The 26,703-nt window shown below is 39.6% G+C and overlaps 1 protein-coding gene across 2 annotated transcripts in view; it reads left to right on the top strand.

Moving 5' to 3' along the window:
- Nucleotides 1-696: 696 nt before the first annotated feature.
- Nucleotides 697-26,703, top strand: part of paplna (papilin a, proteoglycan-like sulfated glycoprotein) — a 28,522-nt gene continuing 2,515 nt past the window's right edge. For both annotated transcript variants that reach the window (XM_044375882.1, XM_044375881.1), the window contains exons 1-24: nucleotides 697-910; nucleotides 3,555-3,617; nucleotides 4,829-4,932; nucleotides 9,956-10,016; nucleotides 10,324-10,426; nucleotides 10,586-10,716; nucleotides 12,997-13,120; nucleotides 13,292-13,372; nucleotides 14,247-14,419; nucleotides 14,890-15,013; nucleotides 15,125-15,251; nucleotides 17,452-17,656; nucleotides 18,411-18,587; nucleotides 18,703-18,853; nucleotides 19,113-19,193; nucleotides 20,394-20,580; nucleotides 20,860-20,944; nucleotides 21,310-21,436; nucleotides 22,023-22,509; nucleotides 24,145-24,303; nucleotides 24,425-24,552; nucleotides 25,240-25,294; nucleotides 25,424-25,570; nucleotides 26,224-26,351. In XM_044375882.1, the coding sequence (XP_044231817.1) occupies nucleotides 3,561-3,617; nucleotides 4,829-4,932; nucleotides 9,956-10,016; nucleotides 10,324-10,426; nucleotides 10,586-10,716; nucleotides 12,997-13,120; nucleotides 13,292-13,372; nucleotides 14,247-14,419; nucleotides 14,890-15,013; nucleotides 15,125-15,251; nucleotides 17,452-17,656; nucleotides 18,411-18,587; nucleotides 18,703-18,853; nucleotides 19,113-19,193; nucleotides 20,394-20,580; nucleotides 20,860-20,944; nucleotides 21,310-21,436; nucleotides 22,023-22,509; nucleotides 24,145-24,303; nucleotides 24,425-24,552; nucleotides 25,240-25,294; nucleotides 25,424-25,570; nucleotides 26,224-26,351 (3,202 nt within the window). In that variant the 5' untranslated portion in view covers nucleotides 697-910; nucleotides 3,555-3,560. The remainder of the gene's footprint in view (nucleotides 911-3,554; nucleotides 3,618-4,828; nucleotides 4,933-9,955; nucleotides 10,017-10,323; nucleotides 10,427-10,585; nucleotides 10,717-12,996; nucleotides 13,121-13,291; nucleotides 13,373-14,246; nucleotides 14,420-14,889; nucleotides 15,014-15,124; nucleotides 15,252-17,451; nucleotides 17,657-18,410; nucleotides 18,588-18,702; nucleotides 18,854-19,112; nucleotides 19,194-20,393; nucleotides 20,581-20,859; nucleotides 20,945-21,309; nucleotides 21,437-22,022; nucleotides 22,510-24,144; nucleotides 24,304-24,424; nucleotides 24,553-25,239; nucleotides 25,295-25,423; nucleotides 25,571-26,223; nucleotides 26,352-26,703) is intronic.

Below are 26,703 nucleotides of genomic sequence, written 5' to 3'. Positions count from 1 at the left end.
TGGAGTCTTGGGAGATTATCCTTAAGCTAAAAGAGATCCAAATAAACAAAAAGAAGAAGAAGAAGAGAAAACATTTAATAAGAAAAGCAGTTAATTGAGTATTTTTTTAAAAACTCAGATCACTGCAGTGGGGTCTGTATGAAGCCAAACAATGAGGAAGTAAAGCTAATGTGAAAATACCGAAGGTTAAGATCATCATATTGAGTCCTACTGAACACACAATCTAGTGAACTTCTCTTTTGACACAGTAAGGCAACATTTGGGACCCATTTTCAGCCAGAAATGATAACTCTGCCTTTCCATTAGACCCAAAACTTCCCAGGGAGATGACTCATGAAGATAACCCTGGTATTACATGTGTGGCATGTGCAGTGGGAGAGCATGATAATGACGCGTTGGTCACAGCAAAGTGGGAATAAACTTTCTCAAAACCCCATTTAGGATATGCTGATGGGGACCTTACAACAAACGAACACTTTGATTAGCTGTTATTTTTATAGCCTAGTCCTAAATTACAGACTGCGCGTCAAAGATCCCCATCTCTGTCAGGAGGGACTGTAATTGGCCTCGATGCGCGCTGGTTAAAAAGCGCGGTGATGACGCCGCGGAGGAGGTTTAACCAACAGGACTTTCTCTTCTTCTTGTCGGTTTCCTGTTGGACGCAGAGAGAGAGAGAGAGAGAGAGAGAGAGAGAGAGAGAGAGAGAGAGGAGGGGGAAGAGAGACAAAGAGGTCCAGCCAGATAACCGTCCTCATATATCCAGGACACCACAGCTCCTTTCAGACGCATCTTCAAGTCAAAGCTCCGGAAAGAAACCAGCTGTCAGCTCTTCTGCGCCCTGAACCGTCCTCCGCGAGGATCCAGCAGCGGTTAGGACTCCAAGAAACCGACTTTTAAACCAGTGAACAGGGTGAGTAGCTTGATGATTTCACCTAAATGACACTGAGGGCTTTCTTTGATATGGTATTTTCTTTAGATGGCTTATATTAGAGGAAATATCTTTTGGATTGAAGAGGAGCTGGCTGCTCAGCGACAACAGAGGCATTCATTAGCGAAGATGAAAAATAAGTTTCAGTCTGGGAGAAAAGCTTAAAAAGAAAGTGTTAAAAATAAAGCGGATCAATGGGAGAATGAACCACAGAAATATCACAGCAGCATTATAGGAATATCAGAGAAGATAAAATAGGTCTGTAGCCTATAAAGTCATTTTACCACATCGAGATACCCAGGAAGACACAGGGATCAGTTAATCATTTACAGTCGATTTATTATTGTGTCTCTTAGAATAATATAGTAGAGTTTTTACCCTCGCTTTGCCAGATTAAATCCAGAGATATAGTTCGAGGCTGACCAGGTGCCCAATGTAGACAAACATCACACACAAAACACAGAACACAAGACTCTGCTTGCCACTTGCTGATTGAATAATTGTTAATTCGTTGGATAAAAGCTTGTAAAAGCCTGAGATTTAAGAGATGTAAGAGCTGGCACAATAAAAAAGTGAGTGATGAAGGAATCTGACAGGGGATTTTTAATAGTTTATTGCTTGGTTGTGACTGATAAGATGTTCAGTCTGAGGTTGGATCAGTGCTGAAAAGATCCGCTAGTTAATTGATAAGAAAATACTTTTTTTTATAGTAGATTAATCATTTAAGTTATTTAGTGTTAATGTTTGCCATGACTTTAACACTGCAGCCTCCAAACGGATGTTGTTGTTTTTGATATTTGTTCAGTAGCTTTGTTGTTTTGTAGGAGAAGCCAGTAACCAAACATCCTTATTAAGGGTGCTTGATTTGACCAGGTTCCTTCCAAAACACTGAACTATGTAGAGCTGCAACGATTAATTGATTAATCAATTAGTTTTTAACAATTTTTGGGGGGGCAAAAATGGTAAACAATCTCTTGTCTAGCTTCCCAAATGTGAATACTTTTTGGTTTTCATGCTCTTCTTTATGATAATAAAGTGAGTATCTGGGTTTTGGATGATGGTTGGACAAAACAAGACGCTGTAAGCATGGCCATGGGCTCTGAGAACTTGGGATGAAGAAAATAATCGGTAGATTAATGGATAATGAAAATAATCGTTAGTTGCAGCCCTAATTGTTATCTCATGTTACACTTAAGGTTAATATTCAGTAAGGAAACTGCTGACATTATTAGTTGATCAATCAGTTCATTTATGGTTATAAATTGAACCTTTTTGGCTTTCAATTGATCATTTAAAGCAAAATAGTTTTATATATATAAGTTATATAAGTATTATATCATTGTAACTTGAATATATTTATGTTTTGGGTTGTTGGACAAGCAATTTGAAGATGTATTATTTGGCGCTGGAAACCTTTATAGACTAATGAATTAAATTATTAATGGAAAAACAGTTAACCTATCAATTAAGAATGGAAATAATTGGTATTTAGGTGTTTCTGTCATGTAGTGGAGGGATGTTGGACCCCCCTTTTCCTTTGTACAGAGTTATTGAGATGTGGGGGCTTTTGGTGCAGTGTTTCTGTGTGCATGTGTTTGACAAAGACAGATTAGATATTGAGACTGTCTCTGACTCTCCTCACTGTTGGGGCATTTGGTGGCCAAGCCTGGCAGGTCAGAGGTGGTTTGGCAGCTCCAATAGACCCCCCCGCCCTCCTCCCCTCCCCCCGCGTCTCTTTGGGGGCAGGAAACCCTCCATTTGCCCTGGGAAAAAACAAACAGCCACTCCATATGCAACAAAGGATACATTTTTAGCTCAGTTAAGCAATTAAGTGATGAGATAGTGGAGGGAAATGATAAGGCTGGAGGTGTCACAACTTAGCTTAACTTAAAAGAGCCGTTTCCTTATAAAATGACCGATGAAGACGATGATGGGTGTTCATGCTTGTGTTGTTGTTGCTGGAAAGTGAAATCCACATAACAGGTTGAAAAAAAAAATCCTACAAAATGTTTAATTTCCTTTCCAAAACCACGACATAAACTCAGCGATGCGTGGCGGTCAAACTAACCGAGGCTGGTTTTTCATGAGACATTCATCAGTAAGAGAAACACTACTAACTAGACGCACACAGAGCATACAGATGCTCATCCAGCTGTCGATTATCTGCCGCGGTTGGTGGCTGCAAACCAAACCACAGAACACACTGTTGCATCATGTACGTTTAGTGTGATCATCTGTGCTCTTCACATACTTGAAAATCTGCAACTAAGTCTTGACTACACCCAGATTTATAACAGATTTGTATGCTTGGCAGTATTTTAGGAAATGCTGTAGGGCAACAACACATTGATATCTGTCAATCAAAACTGCAGCTGATAATGTATTTGGATTGTTTCGTTTTTACAGTTTTGCATCAGATAATCAGATGCGAATGAGTAGCTTTGCTCAGGGATCTCTTACTGTCTCTACTTGCTATTGTAAAAGTTGACCTGTGTCTCACATTAATCTCTGTTTCCTGTCTATTTGCCCTGGCTTGTTTCCGAAAAAAGTTGCTCAATGTCTAATAGCCTCTATTAGTCACAGTGATTTACTGGATGTCTCGTTCTTTTTTTTTTTTTTTTTACAGAGAACAATGAAGATGCTCCTGCCTCTGGTAATCCTTCAGCTGTTCTTGGCTCCAGCACTCATGGTAAACTCCCAGTGGATACATTGTGGATACATGCACACATACTAATAAAAAACTATGAAAGCTGCATGCAAATTCCCCAAATACAATCATCTGAGACATCAAGCTGCTCTAATAATAATTAACTGTTATAATCTACATCTAAACTACTAAATGCTCTCTTTTAAACCTCAACAGTCCATACAGTATTTTTGATGTAATGCATCTGTTATGTAAGACTAGATCCAACATCATATATTGGTAATGCAACATAATGTCAAGGATTGTTGCAAATAGTATGTTTGTGACATTTTTGGCTGACAAATACTAGTATATTTCATTATTAAGTCTTTTTGGGGGGCTTTATCAATCTGATGTTTTTATGTTTTACAAAATGTAATAAGGGACAACAAAAAAGACTCAAGAGGTATCCTTATTTCACTTTTATAAAATATAAATTCTGTGCATTTTAATCTCTGTTATATGAATGATTTATCTCTTATGTTTACCTCGCGAGTTCACGACTTCACAAGATCATGCGAGAATCCATCTTGTCCGGCTTCAAGTTATGCGTTTGTGTCGGACTAATCAGCGTCCTTTGAGGATTCTCATATTATCTTGTGATCTTGCGAATCCAGCTGCTTTGCAGGTTAAGACAGTGATAGACAGATAGTCAGATCCAATCACCTGCCAAGTATTTTTTTTTGAAAGTGCCTGCCCTTTACCGAACAGTTTCCAAGAAGGTTCAGTGTAACAAACCATCTGGCGCGTCAGGTTATAGAAAACCAAAATGCTAACAAAATTTTGTTTTCTCATTTATAACAGTAAGACAGATCTTCCTTTTGCTCAAAACTTTCTTTGCAATCACTGTATAAAAATACATATCATGTTAGATTTGGTTGACAAAAGAATCTAACCTTAAGGTCCATTTAGTAGTTGTTCTTGACCTTTTGATCATATCACACCATCTTCCTCTGCAGATGGAGTTTGCGCAGTTTATCATGGAATTATAGATGTTCAAACTTCCATTTTTTTCTGAGCACTTAAAGGACCTTTCATCCATGTTGCCACAAATACTGAAGTTCATTCTTGACCTTTAAAACAGCAGCTGACGAAACAACCTCACCAGACGTAATGATAGATTGAGTTTGAAAGCAAAGAAAAAGCTTTATAACATGGGTTAATGTGGATTTTTACTTTGTGATTAAGTGTATAAGCTGCTATTTTGTGTCCAGGTGCCCAGTGTGGATTACTGGGATACATGGGGCCCTTATGGAGAATGCAGCCGCACTTGTGGCAGCGGCGTGACCATGAGAACCAGACGCTGTATCACTCTCAGGTATGTCTTCTGCATGTATTTTCAATGTACCTACATATACATCAACATTCCTGTATACATGTATTAACACAAACTGCATATGAGCTCACAGTTAGTCATTGTGAGGCCCTGAATACACACTCAAACAGGTCTTTTATCCTCCATGAATAAAGCTAATTGTGAGGTTCATGGGCACGCTCTGTACTGTATCTTGATGGTAAAAGTATGCCTCGAAGTCATGAGGACGTAGACTTGTCTTATATCCAAAACAGACTGCAGGGAGGGGCCTTTTGACATTAAAAGGACTTTTCTTTGTTGGGTGTTGCCTGTTGGCTGCTAAAGAGGATCGGATGGGGAGAGAACATTTCTATCTGCCCCTTTTGGTTGAAAAAAAACACAGAAGTGGTATAAAAATTAAACACCAGTTCTGTTCTTTTCAAGTAGCATTTCTTTATGTATAGTTTTCTCTCCATTTTTGTGTTGCTTCTAAATGCTGCTGCTCTTATATCTGACAGCACAGAGGAAGGAGTGATAAGTGTTGTTGCCAGCTTACATTATAAATATTATGTTCAGAGCTTCTATTGCTGGAATCCAGCCGGCATGTTGCCTCATGTAACACATACTGTATAGTGATCTGTATTCATGATCTGGGAAATGGTGTGTGTCTTATTTTGTTTTCCCCAGCTTAGTAATGGAAGAAGTACTCAATTCTTCCACTTAAAGTTAAGATGTCAAAGATTTTTATTTAAATAAATGTCTGTTAAGTCACTATCTATCGCCGAATGAGGTAACACAATTGTGATTAAGCCTTTGGCCCACTGATGAAAGCTCTTGCATCTGCAGTATTATGATTATTACGAACTGAGTGTCGGTGGCGACTTTGCCGCCATGCATTCAAATCACAAGCGGCGCAGTTTGTGATGCGTTTTCCATTACCCAGTGGTTGATCCCAGAGAGGGTAGGCGGACCTAATGCAACAGACTCGCTCTTCAATTTGCTTGTGCTAGCATGACGTCATACAGCTAGTGACACTGTTTAGATCTCTGGGAGTGAGGTCAAGTGAGGTCCAAAAACACACCTGCAATTACCGCTTAACGTCATATGGTGCTGCCAAAGAAAATAAAACAAAGATCTTCGAGATTGCCACTTTAAGTAAAAGTATGAATACAGAAATGTAAAAAATAATTCAATAAGTGAAAGTCCTGCATTCAAAATCTTGCTTAAGTAAAAGTACAGAGGTATTATCAGCAAAATGTACTTGAAGTATCAAATGTAAAAACACTTATTCTGCAGAAAAATGGGCTTATTATTATATATACTGATTATTATATAGGACATTATTACATTGTTAAAACTGGGGGCTTTACAATTAGTGCAGCAATACAACATCCTCTATCCTTAGATCCTCAATTCAAATAAGGCAAAAAATCCCCCCAAAAACCCTTTTAACAGGGAAAAAATGGAAGAACCTCAGGAGGAGCAACAGAGGAGGGAAACCCTCTTTTAGGATGGATAGACATGCAATAGATGGACTCTGGACTTTTCTCCAAACTTTGCATTTTTGTAAAATAATTTCACCTGTTTGAGCTTCAAACTGTTATAAAATGAAACAATCTGACACGTTTAGAGGGGAAATGTCACTTTGGAGGAGCTGCTAACAACTAGCCACAACTAGGCTGGACTGCAACAGCGGGGCCAGCTTTATAAACATAAATGTCCAGCCCTGACTGAGTGACTGAGTGACTGAGTGATGAAGTTACACCATTTGTTGGCTGAAGGCGGCCGAAGCTAAGTATCCCAGAATGCATTTCAACCCAACCGGCAGCTGCAGAACTGTTAACATGTCACTTTTTAATATTTTTTGAGGCGAGAAAGTAACCATTTAGAATCGCAATATGCGGTCAGTTTATCCAAATAGCACCTGTTTGGATGATCGGCCGGTTAACGCCCGTCTTCATCCACATCAACGTAATTTACTGCATCACTCTGTCAATGAGGTTATTTTTTGTGAGAAAAAAATGTCAGTGGAGCTTTGAGTTGAGATTGTTTTGTCACAGTAGTCAGGTAGGTGTATTGAAGCTGAGCTGCTGCTGTCAGCAGGCAAAGTGATTGCAATGATGATTGAAAATGATACGCCAAGTCCAAACTTGATATTTAGAAAGGCCCTATCTCAGATTGGCTTCTGTCAAAGCCCGGCACACTTTCTGGGGGCTTGGTCTCCATGTGTCGCCACTTCCTGTAGCCATCGTTTCCAGCCATATGTGAGGTTTTGACCTACTCTTGTTGTAACAAACCAAAAAAACTTGGGTACCACTGGTTTAATCTTTAACAAAGCTGTGTATTTTATAAACTCAACATGTTTTTTATGTAAAATGTAAATCTGAGAAACGACTAGTAACAAAAGCTGTTGGATAAATGTAGTGAAGTGAGTCAAAAAGTACAATATTATTCCCTAGAAGATACTGTAGTACAGTAGCATAAAACACAGTACCTCAAAATTGTACTTAATTACAGTATTCCCCCACCACTTCCACTTCAATTGTACTTCAACCTCTAATCAAAGGTCACTGCTGCTTCAACTTTTCCTCAACTCTTCAACTTGCTATATGCAAGTCTTTGATTGAGCAATAACTCTGATGGTATTTCATAAAAAGAACAAGATTAATGGAGGGGAAGGGGGGTGGGGGGGTTTGGAAGAAAGATGCCCCCCAGGCAGAACACGTCTGTAATCAGCCATTTCTTTAACATGTCCAAACAGTTTTCTGATAGTACTTGATATTTTGTAGTCGCAGTGAGCCATGACAGGTCTATGAAGGCTGCTTGATGACGAAGTTTTGATGTTTTCCATTAATCTGTTCAGCAGTGCTGGATGCTTGCTTTCAACATGTTTGTGCAGTCAGTCAGTGAGTCAGTAGTGAGTCTTTTTCCCCCATATCGAATGACGAATAAAAGGGAGAAGTCCTGCCCACTATTTCTACTTCACTGGATGGTTTATCGCACCTTTAGATAACTGTGATTACACTGGTTGAATCATTGTGTGCTTTACAGGAACTCCCATTTTGCAATTCATTCTTTATTTTTTTACCTGGCCTCCATCAAGAAGATCCAGTCTTTAAAGGATTTAAAGTGGGCCCAAGTTTGTTATTTTGTTAAACATGGAATAAATCTATGCACTTGCAATTTATAATCTTAATTTTGTACCAATAGTTGTCACTTTTCATTTTAAAATGAAAGTACTGGTTGATGCGCCAAATGTTTATTTTCCATTCCTAGCTGAAAGGTTGCAGGCTGGATGTTGTGAATAACTGTTTGGACATGTTTTAGTTTCAGTTTTGGCGTGCTGACAGGAGCGTGTCTTCTCTTCAGGCTTAAGGGCAGGTACTTTTGGAGGTGACTTAATCATGAGTTACCAGCATGGCTGGAAGGGAGGGCAGCACAACAATCTGCTGTCTCACGGCTCACCGCTGCGAGCGTGTATGTTTGTGCGAGGTTTGGGTTCAATAGTGATGATGTTTAGGCTTCTGCTGTCTGGGTTTTCCGGGCACAGATTAAAGAGGAATGCCTCTAAATGTCAGAGCTGTACAGTTTCACCTAGTCATTAAGTTGATTTTTAGGCTGATGAAAATACTTTTTTGTGGCTTAGAATTTAATAGATTAATATGAAAGTCTCCACTGACAGACAGTTCTTGTACTGTACATTACAATAGTAATGATAACTTCATTTGTACAACACCTTTCATACATACTATGCAGCTCAAATTGTTAAAGAAATGGTGGCAAAGAAGCAGAGAAGGGTATAATAGCAATACAATTTCAAATAAGATTAAAAGAAATAAGTAAACATTCAGTAACATTCAATAAGAACCAGGGATAAAGATATAAGGATATTAAGATATAAGTTACATGGCGGATATTTATGTTCAAGTTGTTCCACGGTTTTGGTCTAAAATAAGAAAACATTGCTTCTCTATATTTCTTTGCTTTAACTGTCAGTACATTTATTGCTGTAGTGTTCAATGACTTAAGGCAGCAGCTGGGAGTATAGAGGGAGAAACAGTCAACTAAATGTGGAGGTGTTAACCATTCACAGCATTCAGTTAAAAATAAGGGTTTAATGTGTAATGCTCGCTTTTACTAGTTTTTGCGTAGACTCTGGCAGCTGCATTTTATACCAACTGAAGTCTGTTCACTGATTTTTTTTTGGTAATCCATTAAAAGAGTGTTTTTGGATATATGGTCTGACTTTTGCAATATTTCTCAGGTGGGGAAATGCTGATGTAGTCAATATGTTTACTAAGGTTTAAACCCTCGTCTATGATGACACCCAGGCTCTTTGTCTCAGATTGAGTCTGCTTTGCCAGAGTCCACGTAGAATTTTGCCTCTTTTAACACCAATAACTGTAATTTCAGTTATGTCTTCATTTAATGTTAATGTTCAGGTTTGAGCGGAACGACTTCATTGTACTTAAATACTGTTTTGCCTCCTGATGACTGTCAGAGAATCATGTGTAATATTCTGTGGAAGATCTGCTTTAAGTTAAACGCTAAGATCAGCATGCTAACATGCTCACTATGACAATATTAACGTGCTGAGGCAGGAGATGTTTACCAATGTCACCATCTTAGTTAGAATGCTGACATGTTCTTTTTAGCACTTAACACAAAGTAGAGTTTGTGTTTCAGTACTTCAGTATGATAGATGGAAAGTCAGAAGATCACCAAAGTTGTCACAATTCATCCTGAGGGAGACATGTATGTTAAATTTCATGACAATCCATCCAGAAAATGTTGAGATATTTCACTACAAATCAAAAATGTCAACCTCACTATGATGCCAGAGGAAAAGTCAGTGGATCACAAAAGTCTTAAGGATTCATCCTCTGGGGAGCATAAATGTTTGTACAAAATTTACAATAGTTGTTTACATATTTCAGTCTAGACCAAAGTGGTTGGCCGACTGATTTGCACCAGCGTAGCTAAAAACAACTCAGGTATGACTTTAACCAACAGCGTGAAATATTCATGCTTTCTTTTCTCCATACAGGACTGATGGGGGACACAACTGTGTGGGACCAGACAAGTCTTATCGCTCCTGCAACATCCAGGTGAACAAACACATCCAAAACAACTTCTGCTTTCAATTCTTTGTGTGATAGAAGCTCTTTGTTTGTCGTATTTATCTTCAGTGTTTGCTTGGTTTATATAAATCCGTAACTGAGCTGTCTCAAGGATGAATAACAGCCAGCACTAAAGTAAATAACATTGTTCTCTTTAAATGTTGAGCTTTCTCCCTAATTAAATAAACCTGATGTGTTATATTGTCTGTGTTAGTTAGCCATTTCACTTTGTTTTAAACCTGTATTCATGTCTGCTTAATTGTGTGCTGACCTTTGACCTCTTTGTTCCATTCAGGACTGTCCAGAAGGATCCAGGGATTTCCGTGAGGAGCAGTGCTCCCAGTTTGATGGGACTGACTTCCAGGGGAAACGCTACAAGTGGCTCCCCTATTATGGAGGTTAGAAGCAAAGCAAAAGATTAGTGTTGTAGTGTTGTTTGGATTCACATGACTGTAACACAAACTGGCAATACAATCACTAATGACTGTAAAACATAGATTAAAATTAAACGAGAGAACTTAACCTTTACCCTGAAACTATGCTCATCTCTCTGGCAGCTGAGAACCCCTGTGAGCTGAACTGCATGCCAAGAGGAGAGAACTTTTTCTATCGTCACCGCAGCTCCGTGGTCGACGGTACACCCTGTCACCCCGGACGGAGGGATGTTTGCGTGGAAGGAGTCTGCAAGGTAGACTGCACGGGATATAAGATGAGATGAAAAGATCAAATGAACTTTACACCTGAGAAGCAGAGAGGGGGTTTCCTATAATATCTGTGGTAGATCTGAGGATATACCACACTAAGATCTGAAAGTATGTGTGGTGTTCAGAATCTTTTCTACTGTATTAAGATGATAATCAGTGTAGAGCTGCAACAATTAGCCAATTAATTGATTAGTCAATCTACAGAAAATTAACCAGCAACTATTTTGATAATGGTATAATCGTTTTAGTAATTTTTTAAGCAAAACTGTTGAATATTTGCTGGTTACAGCTTCTCAAATGTGAGGATTTGAGGATTTTTTGTCATATATGATAGTAAACTGAAGATTCTTCATGGTTTTTGAACTGTTCATCAGACAAAACAAGACATTTGAAGACATCACCTTCTACTACTGGAAAATTATACCTACAATTTTTTACAAATGTTAATTGAGAAAATAATCATCAGATTAATAGATAATGAGAATAATCATTATAATCAGCCCTAAGTCAGGGTCATTTTCTATGTTTCACAGACTAAGGATTTCTTGGATCATTACTTAAAAAAACAAAAACATCAGGTTTACACACTAGTTATGAAATCAGATGGCAATCTCTGAGATAACATCCTCTAAGGCTACCAGCAAATAAAGCTTTGATGAACCACATTTATTATCCTTAAATGTGACTCTATAAACTTCTTTACTCTTAACCTACAGTACATTTGTTGCGTCTAAGAGGCAGAGGTGAAAAAGAAAAAGGGACACCTCTACCACACAAGTTATATCTAGGTTTAAGATTCATTTTAATGCTTCAAAGCATCTTAGTTGACCAGTGGAAAGACCTAACCGTGGGGGCATTTTGGCCTCTGAAGGGCAGAACTTGGTCTTCTTCATATAGTTTCCCAAACAAAAGTGTCCTATAAGTTCAACATTTTGAGAAAGATTTACATTTCATTAGTCTCAACATGTGCTTGCTGACTTTTCCCGAGGACATCCCCACAGAGGAATCCCTGCTGTCACTTTTAAGTGCAGTTTTATTGTCTAATAACTCAAGTGACATTTTTAAGATCAACTTGTTTGTTGACCAAAGGAACATATTATTATCTATTATAGGCTTATGTAATAGAAATGTAATTCCTTTTAAAATGTTCTGCTCTTAGTCTGACCCTGCCCTCTGTCTTGTAGTTCATCATTCACATAATATGAGCGGCACTATGACCAAACGCTTAGCAGAGGTGAAACAGTGCATGTTAAATGAACTTTGGAGGTTTGTTTTAAGAAAAATAACTAATAACCAAATCTGTGTTGCAGATTTGATGTTATGACATAATTAATATGTCCCACCCATATTTTTTAGTAAAACAAAGAGAAAATATTTCAGAGGTTTAAAGCCTCACTTTATTAATCAGAGTGGACGCAGCCAAAGGAGCCCAACAGCAGGATCAAAGATTAGTTTCACTATGTGGTAATGTCAAACACTTCTCCTGTCCTCATTCTGTTCTCATGTAATTATTGCAACAACCTATTAACCTTTTCCTCAGGAAACACCTCCACTGTTTAACCTCTGACATCACGTCTATATCAGCTAGTCTATGGATAGCAGCAGCTGCCCAAACCTCACTCTGTTCACATGTCTTATTTTTAAACATTATTGCTCCTTTATCTAAAAAAAACATATTTCGGCTCCAGATTTATGTTCCCTGGTTTTAAAATTGTTACTTTCACAGAAACAGTGTGTTCCCACTTATATTTTATTATCTCAGTTCTTGTTAATGTTAAATCAGGTCTTGGTTTGGCCCATGAACCTGCAATTTTGTGATTGGATCTTTGCCTTCTTGAGGGTTTATGCTATAACATAGACTTGGCACTTGTTATACAATTGTGTATATATATATATATATATATATATATATACATATCCCATAAAACAGCTTTTGGATATTCACTGGTTACTAAAAACTTTCCAATGAAACTTTGATGAGATAAAATTTTATTGCCTTTTTTCTGTTGTCTCTAATGAAAAACTGATTAAATTCTTGGGAGGTACACCACATCTAATCACTGTAGGGAACAATGAACTTTAAAAGTCTGAATAATTCAGTCACAAAAAAAAAAAACAATATAATTGAAGTTTTGAAAACTGTTAAAACAAATACAAGTATCTGTGGTTGTAGAGGAACTTAACACCAAACTAATATATTGATTCGACTTTAGTTTCGAATCAACTTTTGCTTATGAACTATTTTATTGTTTTTCCCTCTCCAGCGTCTGGGCTGCGACAACATTTTGGAGTCTCCTCAGCAGGAAGACCCCTGCCTGCAGTGTGGGGGTAGTGGACAGTCCTGCCACCTTGTCAAAAACACCTTCTCCATGCGCAACCTGCCAACTGGTATGAAGCACATTTCAACTTTGTCACACACTAGCAGATCTTTTCATTCACCGCATTTGTCACTGAAATTTCTCTATCAGTGTTGTTTCAGAAGGCTCTGAGAGAAACATCAGAGATTTTAGTCTGAGTTTGCAGGACTTCATGTTACTTTATGTTTCATCTGCATCTCAGGCTACAACCAGATGTTCATCATCCCTGTTGGAGCCACCACGATCAGCATCAGAGAAACTGTGGCCTCACGCAACTACCTTGGTGAGTTTGTGTTTGACTTTTTAGGGCCCTGTGTACTGAATGTCAGAGAAAAAGATGAGAGAGAGGAAGAGACACAAATTAATAATTTAACAACAGTATGAAATGAGATGGTCATGAATAGAAAATTAGTGATTAAAGAGAGCAGATTTCAGGCAGCAAATATGAAGCTTGTACTTTAAAGAATACCCAAACGTAAAGGTACCCTGTGGAGTTGTTGTCCTCTAGTAGCACTATGAAACAGTTGTTTATAAGTGGGTCTCCATTTGGTTTGTCTCATGCATGAGGACACACAGGCCATGATACACAGTCCTGCCAGTGGTTTCACACTATTCTAATAATCTAAAGTGGAAGTACAGTAGAAGACTGCAGGCTAATAAATCGATGTAAACAATGCAGGAATTCAAAGACTTTAAAAATCGACTTTGCGAATGTTTTATGAGGAAGGAAATGTTTTTGTTAGACCTCAAGAATACCCTCAATGTGCTTTGGTGAGAAACACTATGTTTACATGAAAACCCCACAGAGAGCCTTTAAATCTGAGCCCTGACATCCAGCTGTGAAAAGCAGAATACTGAACTGGCCATCTGTAGTACCTGGCACCAAAGACCAGCCAGTAGCAGATGTCCAGTTTACCATGCTGGTTTCACTATTAGATCCCAGGCTTAACACAAATTTAGATTAATTTATTCTTAAACCACTTTTAAGGACATTTGACAGCTGACGCACACTCTAATCCAGTGTGACTGCATAAGATCGACCTAGTGAAGGAGAGAGATGACAACAAACATAGAATCAGAAAAAAAAACATTTACAGCTGGTTTGAGTGTATTCTGTACATACAATGACTGACACACAATTTGCTACACACGGCCAGCTATCAAGAACCTGCGCGGGGAGTACTACCTCAATGGCCACTGGGTAATTGAGTTTTCCCGGGCGACACCCATCGCTGGCACCGTGCTGTACTACCAGCGAGGCGCTGAGGGTGACAACATCCCTGAAACCATCATCGGCCGCGGCCCCACCACTGAACCACTTGTTGTTGAGGTAAGATCATACTGACTTATTTATTCATTTAGATATTTATTTTATTCAAGACAGATTTAGGACATTTCTTACAATGTTGTAATGTTTATTAAACCCCCAGAATACAATTGTCCTGAGGGAGGCACACAAGGAAAGATTTTAGGATAAAATTTCATTCAATGCCTATTTAATCATCTTCAGGGGAAGTAGGGATTTTGACCTGAAAGTGGTGCTACAGAAAGGTCAGGAAGTTCACCAAAAACATGATCATTCATTCTCAGAGGACCATGAATATCCACAGCAAAGTTCATGGAAATCTGTCAGTTAGTTAGCTAAGAATCAAAATATTGTAAGTTGGTGCTATAAGATTGATTATTGACTCAGAAAACAGTGGGATTCATCCTCTGAGAACCATAAATCTGGCCAGCTGTCACTTTGGACCAATCTTCGTGAACAGAGTTTGATCTTTATCTACAACCCTGTCCTCTCAGCTGATCAGCCAGGAGCCAAACCAAGGAGTGGAGTATGAGTTTTACCTTCCTAATGGGCGCTCCAGAGAGGGCTACTACTGGAGTTTTGGATCGTGGTCTGCCTGCAGCAAAGAGTGTGGATCAGGTCAGAAAAAAACATGCCCTAAATACAGAACCAGCACTTGACAACCTGTTATTGTTTGAAGCTTTATCATCCTGCTTTTCGGAAAGTGAAACAAGTCTCTTCCTTTGTTAGGTTACCAGTCCCGGCTGGTTTTCTGCACCATTGATAACGAGTCCTACCCCGACTACCTCTGTGCATCTCTGCCAAGGCCACAGAGCAACCGTACATGCAACATCCATGCCTGCCCACAGGTCCGCAGGTAAGATACAGCCAAACTTCACTGATGAAATGTGCAATTTCAGAAGAATTTGGCAGATTTTCCCAAACACAACAGCACCTAGAATCAGAGTTACTTTCTGTTTCATTATAAGTGAACAGAATCAAGATGAAGTCAGTCTGAAAATTGTTTATTTTTGTTTGTGCTCATATATTTACTGACGAACCAAAGGTAATTTGAGAGCAGCTTTTTTGACTGTTGTTGATGTGTTATGACTGTGAAAGGATGGCGTACCTGTATCCACCACAGCTGTGGAGATCCTCAAAAAAACCCAAAGCCTATATATTCAGGTAACCCAGGTTCTGTGGTCGTACAGTAGTGGAGCTGTAGGTGACTGCAAACACAGGGGGAGACCTACATCATTATTTAATAATGTTCACTGATCACTGACTTCCCGAGCATGTGAAACCTACCCAAACTACCTAAATCATTAGTTACTGACCTCTAAAAAGTGCTATAATAATGTCATAAACATAAGTCAAAACATAAATAATGATTGATTAGTCAGTAACTCTCCCCCTTCAGATGTGTTTGACTCTAGCGTCTGTGTTTAGTGCAAAGCCTGTTCCTCCATGTGGGGTGAGAACGAAGGCGTGGGGCAACTGTCCAGCTCAGAGATCTCCTTTCAACCCTTTAATGGCCCTCATTTGTCTTAGAGACGCTTAACGTCTCCCTGCAGGGAGACTAAACGGTGATTTGATGCCAGACTTCCATCAAAAACCTCCCTCTTTAACCTGTGTTCCCTCTACCTGATCTCTGATCTCGGCTGCTGCCTGATTGCTGTAGCAAAACCTCTCTGTCTATGTCTATTAATGTAGCTTATGTGTTGGTGTGCTGCTTAGGTGTTCATAGGTCAAAGGTCGTCATGCAGGGGTTGTGGGGATTGTGTACATCTGAATGAGACGCAGCGGCAGTGGTGTGGTAGTAAATAGCCGGGGCTTCAGTCAGTGACTCTCTGGTATTTCCTGCTTTTTTTCTTTGATGCTGGTGCTGCTCAGAAACCTGAGATGTTTATGAAGCTCGGGTGACGCTAACGGCACCCTCATTATTCCTCAATTTAAAGATATATTGCATGAAAGACGAGAAAACATCTGATGTTCAGAAAGAGGTAAAGTGTGGGTGATAAAATGTGAGCTTGCTCCTCTGAGTTGCTGTTTTAACGCGTCTTTCCTGTTTGTTTTATTATTGCTTCTAGTAATTACTTTATGTACAAACTAACCAGGAGGTGAAAACCACTTCCTGTACTTTCAGCTGGGAGCGACTGGTGGCTGGGTTTCTGGACTTTCATCAGCACTGCAGTCTTCAAAAGGATGTGTGGTTTTTAGCATAACTATGTGTTTAGTAGTTCAGAGTAATGAATATTATGTGCTTCTTTTGAAGTGCCAAGGAACAATTTGGCTAAAACCATGCATCCTTTTATGAGCATTAATTGCATTTGAAGGGTTTCATCCCAAAACTTCATCCCTGATTTTTATCTGAACTAGGAAATCAATGTTTATTACTTAAATATTTATGGTTAATATTCAATCAATGCTGAAACAAATAGTCAAATAATCTATTAATCGATTTGTTGATGGACATAAAATGAGTCCATACAAATTAAGTCATAATTTAAAATCATTTTTCAAGAAAAAACACTAAACCTTCCCTGGTTCCTGCTTCTCAAATTTAAATAGTGGCTGTTTTTTCTCTGTTTTATATTATTAGAATATTAATGAATTTATTATTATTTATTGAATTGTTGCTCAGACAAAACAAGCTGAGAAATTATGATGGACACATTTTACTATTATTTGACATTTTAATCAATTAATCAATAATGAACATAATCATTGGTTGGAGCCCTTTATTCAATACAGATTTCTATTAAAAAGCTGCATTCTGCAAGATTTTAATGTCAAAATTTCCGTGTGTGGCCGTAAGTAACAAGTGAGGTTTCATCTCCCCTTATTTTCAAAATTTTCTGAAGGAAATTTTAAAAAAAATTCTTCCAGAGAAAGTAGAAAATTAAAACATAAGCACCAAATCCAAACAACAGCGAGCAAAAACCTCATCCAGAGGAAGTTTGACTTCTCAGCGTTAGATCTGTCGTTTATCTCTCATCAGATGAGGACTTTTCTTTTTGAAATTCATTCCTCTGGTGTTGTATCCTCTGACCTCTCCCTCCTGGTGGGTTCCCCAGCTGGAAAACCGGAGAGTGGAATGCCTGTTCAGTTACCTGCGGTGGAGGCTCTCAGGTGCGTAGCGTGCAGTGCATCTCCCATGATGCCTCAGGACCTCGCGTGGTGGAGGATGCCGTTTGTGCCGCCTACTCGGAGGCCCCACCCTCTCTGCAGACCTGCAACATGCAGAAATGTGCAGAGTATAAAGTGACCAGGTGGAGCCAGGTGAGAGAGCACGCTGCAGGTGACGACAGAGGGCTGAAAAATGAAACCAAACACACTATTTGGTCAAAAAACATGATTTTAAGATCAAAGCTATATCAAATGATTATGTAACATCTGAACTTTTCTGTCTTTAATACAACAATGATACATTTATCAGTGCGTTTAGCTTGGCGTAACTACCTTGGCACTTTTATTCAGCTGGAGAGAAAAATATTCTGTCTGCTGCAAAGTAAAATTTTTTTAGCCTCAATTCCAAACTTATGACTCTTTGCCACCATATTTTTGGCTGAACAAAAGACGGGAAACAAGTCAAAAATCTTCTTTCAGTAGCAAACTGAATATTTTTGACTCCAGCTGTAAGAATAATCTTGGGAGAATCTGGAAATGTCTTCAAAACAGTAACAAATCTTGTTAAATGACCTGTTGGTTTATTCTGTATTTATGTTTTAGACAAGAAATGCTCAGCTCTGGGACTCAAATGTAATCATCCAAGTGAAAAGTCTTAGATGTAAAACTGAGATTAAATGTGAAGCTCGAACTGAAGCTAGAAAAGTCCTATAAGCCCAAAACACAACACTAGATAGGAGGTGGGAACATATTTAAATAGCGAATGTAAGGGAGAGAATTTATACTTAAAACTATGGTTTTAAGATGAGCAAAGAACATTTTTCCTCTTTTCTAGCGCTTTACTGAAATGATATCATCCTTTAAACATTCAAGAGTGTTATAAAAATCTGTGCTGTTTTGCCTGCAGTGTTCAGTGACCTGTGGTACAGGTGAACAGACCAGAGAGGTCACCTGTGTGGGTTCAGGAGGCATGAGACTGGAGGAAACGTCCTGCAGCTCTTTGCTACGCCCATCCGCTGTCCAACCCTGTGAGATGGCCGCCTGCCCGAGACAGATCGGCTGGCACATCGGAGAGTGGGGACTGGTGAGTTCAAATATACACACACAGCAACACATTTTTCCTGTCACATAAACCGCTCTTTTGATTCTAACAGACAATAAAGTTTTAATGATGATCCTCTCTCTCTGTTCCCCACCAGTGCTCTAAGAGCTGCGGCTCCGGCTCACGAGAGCGCCAGGTCATCTGCTCGGACCAAGAGAGGAACCTGTACCCTGTAGACCAATGTAACGCCAACCCCAAACCCTCCACAATGGAGCGCTGCAACACCCAGTCATGCTACAGCCCACAGGGTGAGCATATATGCAAAATGGGCTCCTAAGTTATTGTTATTGCTCGCTTTATTGTCGCCTCGTTGGATAAATTCATATGACATGTTTATGGAACTACACCTTCATTTTACCGCTGTAATAAGAGAATTAAGTGTCAAGAAGAACTGTGTTGATAGCATGAGCCACAAAGAAAACAGTAATACCTGTTGAAAATTCATCAAGTCAAACTATATGCTGTGCTTACGTTGTTGGTGTGTTGTTCTTCCTGCTCTGTGTGCAGTGGTCCCCAGCGTTCAGGACCCAAGAGGACATGACAACACACAGACTGGCTTCCAGCCCTACGTGCCAGACCAAGCAACAGGTTAGACTCAAGTTTAAGTTTAAGTTTAATTTAAGAATTAGACTTATAGCTCCTACGAGTTAGTCTGTAAGTCAAAGATAACAGAGGGGGCGAAAAGTAGTTGGACTGATGCTTATTTTCATGTGTTTTTGTTTACTGTGTGAGCATCAGAGAGAGTGAAATATGACAAAATGCAGACAAGCTCATTAGTGTAAGCTGTACTTTCTAAAAACTTCATCATACTTTGTGAATAGTTTATAACGCGAAGTTAACTGCTTTATTGAAGTTTAAGATAATTTATTAATGATTTAATATATAGGCACGAATTAGGAACACTTTGGTTTGCCAAGTCAGGAAAAATAAATTTGGTTGGTGTATATCCTCCTCCTGAACAACTTGTTTTGTATTTTTTTTGCTACCTGTTTTTTCCTAGCTCTTTAATTCATCATCAAAATAACAGTTATACCAGCGGTTGTTTTCTGGAAAAGAGCTACTAAATACTTCAGACTACAGTCTATTCATCAACAGCCTGTTCACATTTATAACTGCAACTTGATCATTTCACTAAAAATTAAAACTTTTTCCTCTAGTGTTTGTACCAAAGAAATTAAACTGTAGGTGTGATCGCTAGCTTATTCCTCCTCTTCTGTTCCCCCGCACCCCTCCTCTCTGCTGATATAACTCCTGTCACTTTGTCCCCATCCGCCCCCTCCCACTTACCCGTCCTGCCCCTGTCCCAGCACTAATTATCCAGGCCTGATTGACATGTTTTCAGGGGTCCGTGGGCATTGTCAGCCTGATTAAAATATTTCTGAAGCACTGAAGTGTGCCAGTTCTTGCTGTGGTGTTTCTGGCATGTTCTGGCATTCTCTGGCACCGTGTGCTGTCCCAGTGGTCAGGAATTTCAAGTTTGAGAGATTGTGTGTGTGTGTTCTGTTCTTGTGATTTTATTTACTCTGATTACTGGTACATCAATCTCAAATCTCTGTTTTAACTTGTCATGAATGGTTAATTATGGTTGTTTTGCAGCAGTTCTGTTCCTGTTTGCATTCTTTTGTCACAGCACACACTGTGCGGCCTCAAGCACAATTAGTAAAACGATGTGTGAACATCTCTATTGCTTTGTGTAGCGTTGTCTGTTTAAAGCACCATGAACTGCAGTGTGGGGTCTAGTCTGTATGCTCAGTGTATGAATTCTCCCCCTGCTTGGTCTGATCTCAGCCCGCAGGACAGACACAGTGGATTCGACCCACACGAACACAGTCCACGACCCTTACAACGCCGCTCCGGCCATCCACTGCAGCCAGTCCCACTATGGCTGCTGCCCAGATGGACGCACTTCAGCCGGGGGCCCCCAGGGTCTGGGCTGCCCACAGACTCCTGTTCAACCATCCTGCACTCAGACCAGGTACCCAGCTCTATCCTGTCATTACCCTGTGGTTGAGGTTACATATGGAGTCTGTTTTAGAGTCTTTGTCTGGGCGTCAGTTTTATGACTCGGTGACCACTCTAACCAGAGATTGTTTTGCATTACGCATGACCACAAATTACCACCAACTGACCACACTGAGGTGGAGGTTTTCATGGAAATGTTTAAGTTGCATATTTTTTTTTCTATTTTTGGCTCAAAGTTTCAGTACAAACTGTTTTGTTCTTTGAACCTGCTTCCTCTTGTCTTGTGTGTTAGTTATGGCTGCTGCAGAGACGGAGTGACGGCTGCCCAGGGCCCCAACAAGGAGGGCTGCGTGGAGTATGTGGCCGCTGCTCCCACTGTAAGCAAACAAACAGGAAATCTTTACAGTCGTACATTTACTTCAGACTGTTCTATATTTATTATAGACAATGGTGAAAATGTACTGACTAGACTGAAGATAAAAAAAATAAAATAAAAACAATGTGTGGAATTAAATCCAGAGAGTGTGAAATTTGGGTATATTTTCATAATTGTTGTTTTTTTAAATGAACACTGTACTATATTAACTTCATAGACAAAAAAGAAGTTTATAAAATGTGTTAAAGAAATCACATTTAAAAAATGTTAAAGAATATTAATTATATGTTTTAGGGGGCAAAATATTTTCTTTAACTTGATGAGTGATAATATTTCTTCTTCTTCTAATCTGTCTTGTTCCCTCAGGCTGCTCCTTCTCTTCCCACTGAGAATGCAGTACAGTGCCGAACCACCACTTATGGGTGCTGTTATGACCGCACCACACCTGCAGAAGGACCCAACGGGGAGGGTTGCCCCAACCCACCCAACCACAGTAAGAGACTGAGAAGACACAAACACATACATAAAATAGTTAAGAATGTTATGGTCTTTTGTTTTGAGAGGAAATGTTGCTACTTTCTGGTTGTAACGTTAAAGTCCTCTGCTGTTGGCATTGAGAAGTCCCCTTTAAGAGATTTAGGGCTCTCTAAGCAGGAGAAAATAATATTAATGCTTCTTTCTTTACAATTTTTATCAGATGATCTAGAGATTCTAAGCTTTAACCTCATAGTTGTGACTAATGTACTGTAAATCCAGTTTTCTTTTTTAGAGAGAGTTAACATCTTGGTAGTGCTGAGTATACTGACTGTAAACAAAGATACGGCACCAGAGAACTGTTAGAAACATTTATAAATAAATTTGTTGGGTTTTTTTTTCAAGAACAAAGGCTCAGATCATAATTCCAATTCATAGAAGCTTTGTTAGAAAAATGAATGCGTATTATTACAACCTCACTAAATAACAACATGGTGCCATAATGGTGCCATAATGCACTGCAAATCAATATGTGATAGAAATTGGCTTGTGACTCGATGAATCTGCATGTTGGTAACTTTTCCTGCTGTGTTTCTTTTCTGTAGTTGAGCGCTCTATCTGCTCCCTGCCTCGCGCCGCCGGCTCCTGCAGTGGCTGGACATCACGCTTCCACTTTGATGTCATCACCTCCAAGTGTGTGCAGTTCTGGTACGGAGGTTGCCACGGCAACAGCAACAACTTCATGAGCCGAGCAGAGTGCCAGAGGGAATGCCAGGTACCCGCACCCAACCAGCAACAGCCAGGGCCAGCCGTCACCCCCAGAGAGACGCCATCTAGAGGAGGATCTACGTCTGGAAGGACATCTGGAGCAGGCACCGCATCTGGAGGAGGGTCTAGAGGAGCTGGAGCAGGAGGGTCTACAGGCGGGCGTTCACGCAACATGGGGAGGGTTTTCACAGTCCAGGGTGGCTCAACTTCCACCGGCAACCAGGCCACAAGTGCTGCCACACATGCCCACAGGGCCAGAATCTATATGCGTTCCCGCCGGCCTTCCTCCGGCACTGCTGCTCAGCACACTGGCCCATCAGCAAGGTAAGACCTTCAGGACCCCGGGAGCAGGGCCAAAAGCTCATTCAACAGCCTTCCTACCCCTGCTGAAGGAGCCCCAGTCCACTAAGCTCTGCTCTGATTCTGAGTAAGGTCAGACAATGAGCTGAAGATTGAAAGTCACACTGTCCAAAGACAAATCACTTAACAACCTCAAAAATATGATGATCAAGTTTTTTTTTTAATTATTGTGTCATAAAAGACACCACCAATGAACATAAACCAGATCCAGAATTTTCAAATAGCACCGCAAAAAGTCCAAAAATAAAGAATACCGATTCACATAATTTGGATTAAATCAGATTTTTAGACTTTAATGTTTCCAATGAAATGTATCAGACACTAATGAAGCATCTGTAATAGTGAAACCAGAAGTGAAGATAAAATAGTCAATTGTTCCTTCTTTTCAAAGCCTTTGAGACAAGTTAAAGAGTAACGTAACATCCACTGAAACTCTTGTTTCTGCTGCCCTCCAGTGGTTTAACTTCTCACCTTGCTGCAGTGATGTACAACTGTACTCCAGGCTGTGTCAGTACACCATGATACCACACTTCTGGCCACAAACACTCATTAGCTGTGGTCAGAAGAAAAACAGAGAGGGCAGAGAAACAAGACTTTTCAGCTTGGTGTTAAATGACTCTTTAAAGACATTATATTAAACAAACATTTCCATTTTCATATGTGCTGTGCTTTATTTTATGCAACATCCTCATTATGTAGATGCACATCATTCTTGTGATGCTAATATAATCTAAACATTTGCCTTGTTAAATACAACACAGCTTAATTTGCTACAGAGACATCTACCTAAGTTCTCACATTCCTTAAACCTTGACAAAACGTCAGGAGAAGCTGACAACCTCACAGCGACCCTACATGGACAGCTCTTCTGTTTATGCTTCTGGGACTTTTTCACTATCTGCCTACAGTTGTGTTGGTTGTCTTGTGCTTATTTGCGCCTGCTACCTCACTATGTCAGCCACCACCCTCAGGGCTCTGTGTTTGTCACCTTGATGTCATTAGATCAAACTAATAAAGGTTCTGCTGTGATGCTTCATCTGTACTCGTTTGTGTGTTGTCACTAAACCCTGTCTGTGTGTTTAGCCTAATCCTAGTTTTCACATCTGTAGCAATTAGTTCACGGGGCAGCTTTTTGGGAAACAATGTCTTTCTGGGAGCTTCTCATATGTTTCTATATCTGGGTTTTTCTTCTGGTGCAGGGAAAGTCACCCTTTGTCTCCTTGTGTATTGACACCACCTTTGATTTTTAACATTTTCAGTACATGTGTGTATGTGTTGTTTGGTGGGTGAGGGTTGCAGTGTTTGTCTTGTCCTTATTCATGTTGCATAGGCCAAAGCTGGGTTTCTGTCTTTTCTCTCTGAGCTTTCTCTGAGCAAACTGCTGAAGCCTGGTTGTGGGCAATCTTTATGCTTGCTTTGGTGACTACTAATAAAAGTACCAACAGTAGAGCATAAGGTGACTCTTTCATTCTCTTCCCCCCTTCAATGTTCTTCTTCTCTTTCTATCTTTGTTTCTCTCTGTCATGTTTGCCTCCTCCTGTCGTCTTTCCTCCTTTCCTCTCTTTCCTCCTTGTTTGTTTTCCCTCATCTTTCCTTCAGTTTGACCCTTGGCGGAGTGACCATCGATAAGACCGATCCGTCCACTGTGGAGGCTGTAGTTGGCCAGACGGTTGTGCTGCCCTGCAGAGTCAGCCCGCCACCGTCATCCACCGTCATCGTAGAGTGGAGAAGGGATGGTGTCCCTCTGTCTACCCACAGGTCAGTAAAACACACACACACATATCCACTACATGGTTTAATCTAATCTGTAGAGTCAGTGGTTACAACCTCAGAGGCTTGATATACTTTTGATTTAACTCTTCATTTATATTTTCTGCAGGCATCATCAACGGCCCAATGGTTCCCTGTTAGTTGGTCCTCTCACTAAGTCAGACTCTGGTTGGTTCTTGTGCGTGGCCACTCAAGAACGAGAGAGAGACCACCGCTACATCTACCTGTCTGTCTCAGGTAATTTAGCTAAACAATATTTCCTTAATCTTGAGTTAATCTACGATGCAATGTTCCTCTGAGACTCAAAATACACAGCGTGCACCTACAGGATGAAAATCCTTTGTAGAAAAATGTTTAGACAATTTAAAGATATTCACTTCTAAATTTGTGCTTGTTTATTTAATAGGAATAAAGATTTACCAAGTGTTATCATTTTCTGTTTTTGTAAATGTATCATTCTTTATCAGTTTTTGTTTCTCATTTTAATGAAATGCAAATCTTTTCTTTTTTTTAAATCTACATTTTCAAAACATACATGGATATACATTATGTATCTACAGTGTAGATGGTCCAGTAAATTCCACATTGTACACCTTTAAAAGATCAGAGCACTCTAAGAAAGCTCCTGAGCACACTTCCATCTGGTGTGTGAGCACCTTATTGGGGCCAGATTCAGTCAAAAAGTCAAAATTTGACCGACTTTAACCCTAATCAGTCCGTCCTACGTAAATCCAGAAGATTGGAGTGAAGTCCTGATGTCATAGATGATGTAACAGGTTGTGTCAGAACACACTGACCTTGACAAGTTAGCTAGTTATTATGCATGGTGTAATGTGGTAATGTGACATTATGTAAGTGAATTATGACTGGAGCACTCACTCTGTGTGTCCAATCGTGTGTGTGTGTGTGTGTTTGTGTGCATAGAGGGATCATCTCCGCTGATTCCCACCTCACTGCCCGGAGATGGTCCATTCCCGAGGTGAAAATAATCTCTCTTTGTCTCCATAAACAGAAAGCTTTAATTATTATTCTCTCTGTGAAATAGAAAGGTGAGAAACTGAAGATTATAAACAACAACACTTTGAAATACGGACATCATTTCTCTCAGGTTCAGTATCGAGCGGTCAGGTTCATCTGTGCTGGAGATGCGCGGAGGACAAACTGCCAAACTGCCTTGCACGATTGTCCCTCCTTCTGCACTTCAGTCTGTCAGCATTCAGTGGACAAAAGATGGACAGATTCTCAGTGACTCCAGGTACATTTGTATTTGATTTTAATACTAAATTTATATCTAATTATGATTCAAAAGAATTGTCAAAGTCTAAAGAAAATCAAACATTTATTTGTGTGATGTGTAAGATTAATACAGAAATCTAAATGATCATTGTAATTATACAGTAAAACAACAGATTCCAGCTGCAGTTGTAATTAATTCTTAAAGATTTCTCTTGTGACTCCTAAATGAATGGTTCCATGCATTTTTAACATCAATATATCCTGTTAAATTTATTTTACAACTACAACAAACAAACGGATACATGGTCCGCATAACTGTGAGTGCTTATTTTATGCGTGCAGTGTTGTTAGTGCAAGTGGCTCTCAAAATTATTCCCACAAACCCTTTGTGTTACTCTTCAAGACGTTGCTTCTCGCCCACAATGTGTCACTCCAACTCCATGAACATTTGTCTATTTACTGAGTAAGACAAACATGCTGGAAACAATTTTTCTGTCAGCCGTTAACTCCCTCCAACACATATAGATATTTCCTGAAACTGTGGAAGTTCCAGCTGCACTGAAAGAACCAGTTGCTTCCTGTTTGTAGAATCAGTGGTCTAGCTGGATTATGATAATTATACTGCGATGTTCCAAAAGTGATGATTTATTGATGTTAAATGTTGTGTTGTAGGTTTACCCAACATTTAGATGGCACCCTGATCGTCGGCCCGCTGAGGTCTGAAGACTCTGGAGTCTACACATGCACAGCTTCCACTCAGCAGCAGCTGGAGCAGAGACAGCTGCAGCTCAAAGTCCAAGGTGAGATTTATTTACATCTTTGCCATCATGCTAAACACATGATAAACCTTACATACTATGTAAACCTGTTAAATATGCTAAATATGAGCATCCAAAGATTTAAGTCAAATCTGACAACGTAGAATGCTGTATGTTCATTATGACTGACAGAGACATTTAGTTATATTGATGGTGTAATGTCACAAAGTCACCAGTAGAGGTCAGTAAAGGTTCTAGACTCCCTGATACCCCATTGAGTAATCTGTTTTATTTGGTTTTCCCTCACAAGGCTCATGAATGTGTGTCGTTTCAAATGTTAAATCAAAAAGATAATATAAAGTATTATGTGTATTTTACATATCTGAATGTCATT

The sequence above is a fragment of the Thunnus albacares genome, chromosome 15 (genome assembly GCF_914725855.1).
Source record: "Thunnus albacares chromosome 15, fThuAlb1.1, whole genome shotgun sequence".
Classification (NCBI taxonomy): domain Eukaryota; kingdom Metazoa; phylum Chordata; class Actinopteri; order Scombriformes; family Scombridae; genus Thunnus; species Thunnus albacares.
The sequence above is the reverse complement of the archived record's forward strand: the minus strand, read 5'-3'. Positions and strand labels throughout refer to the sequence as shown.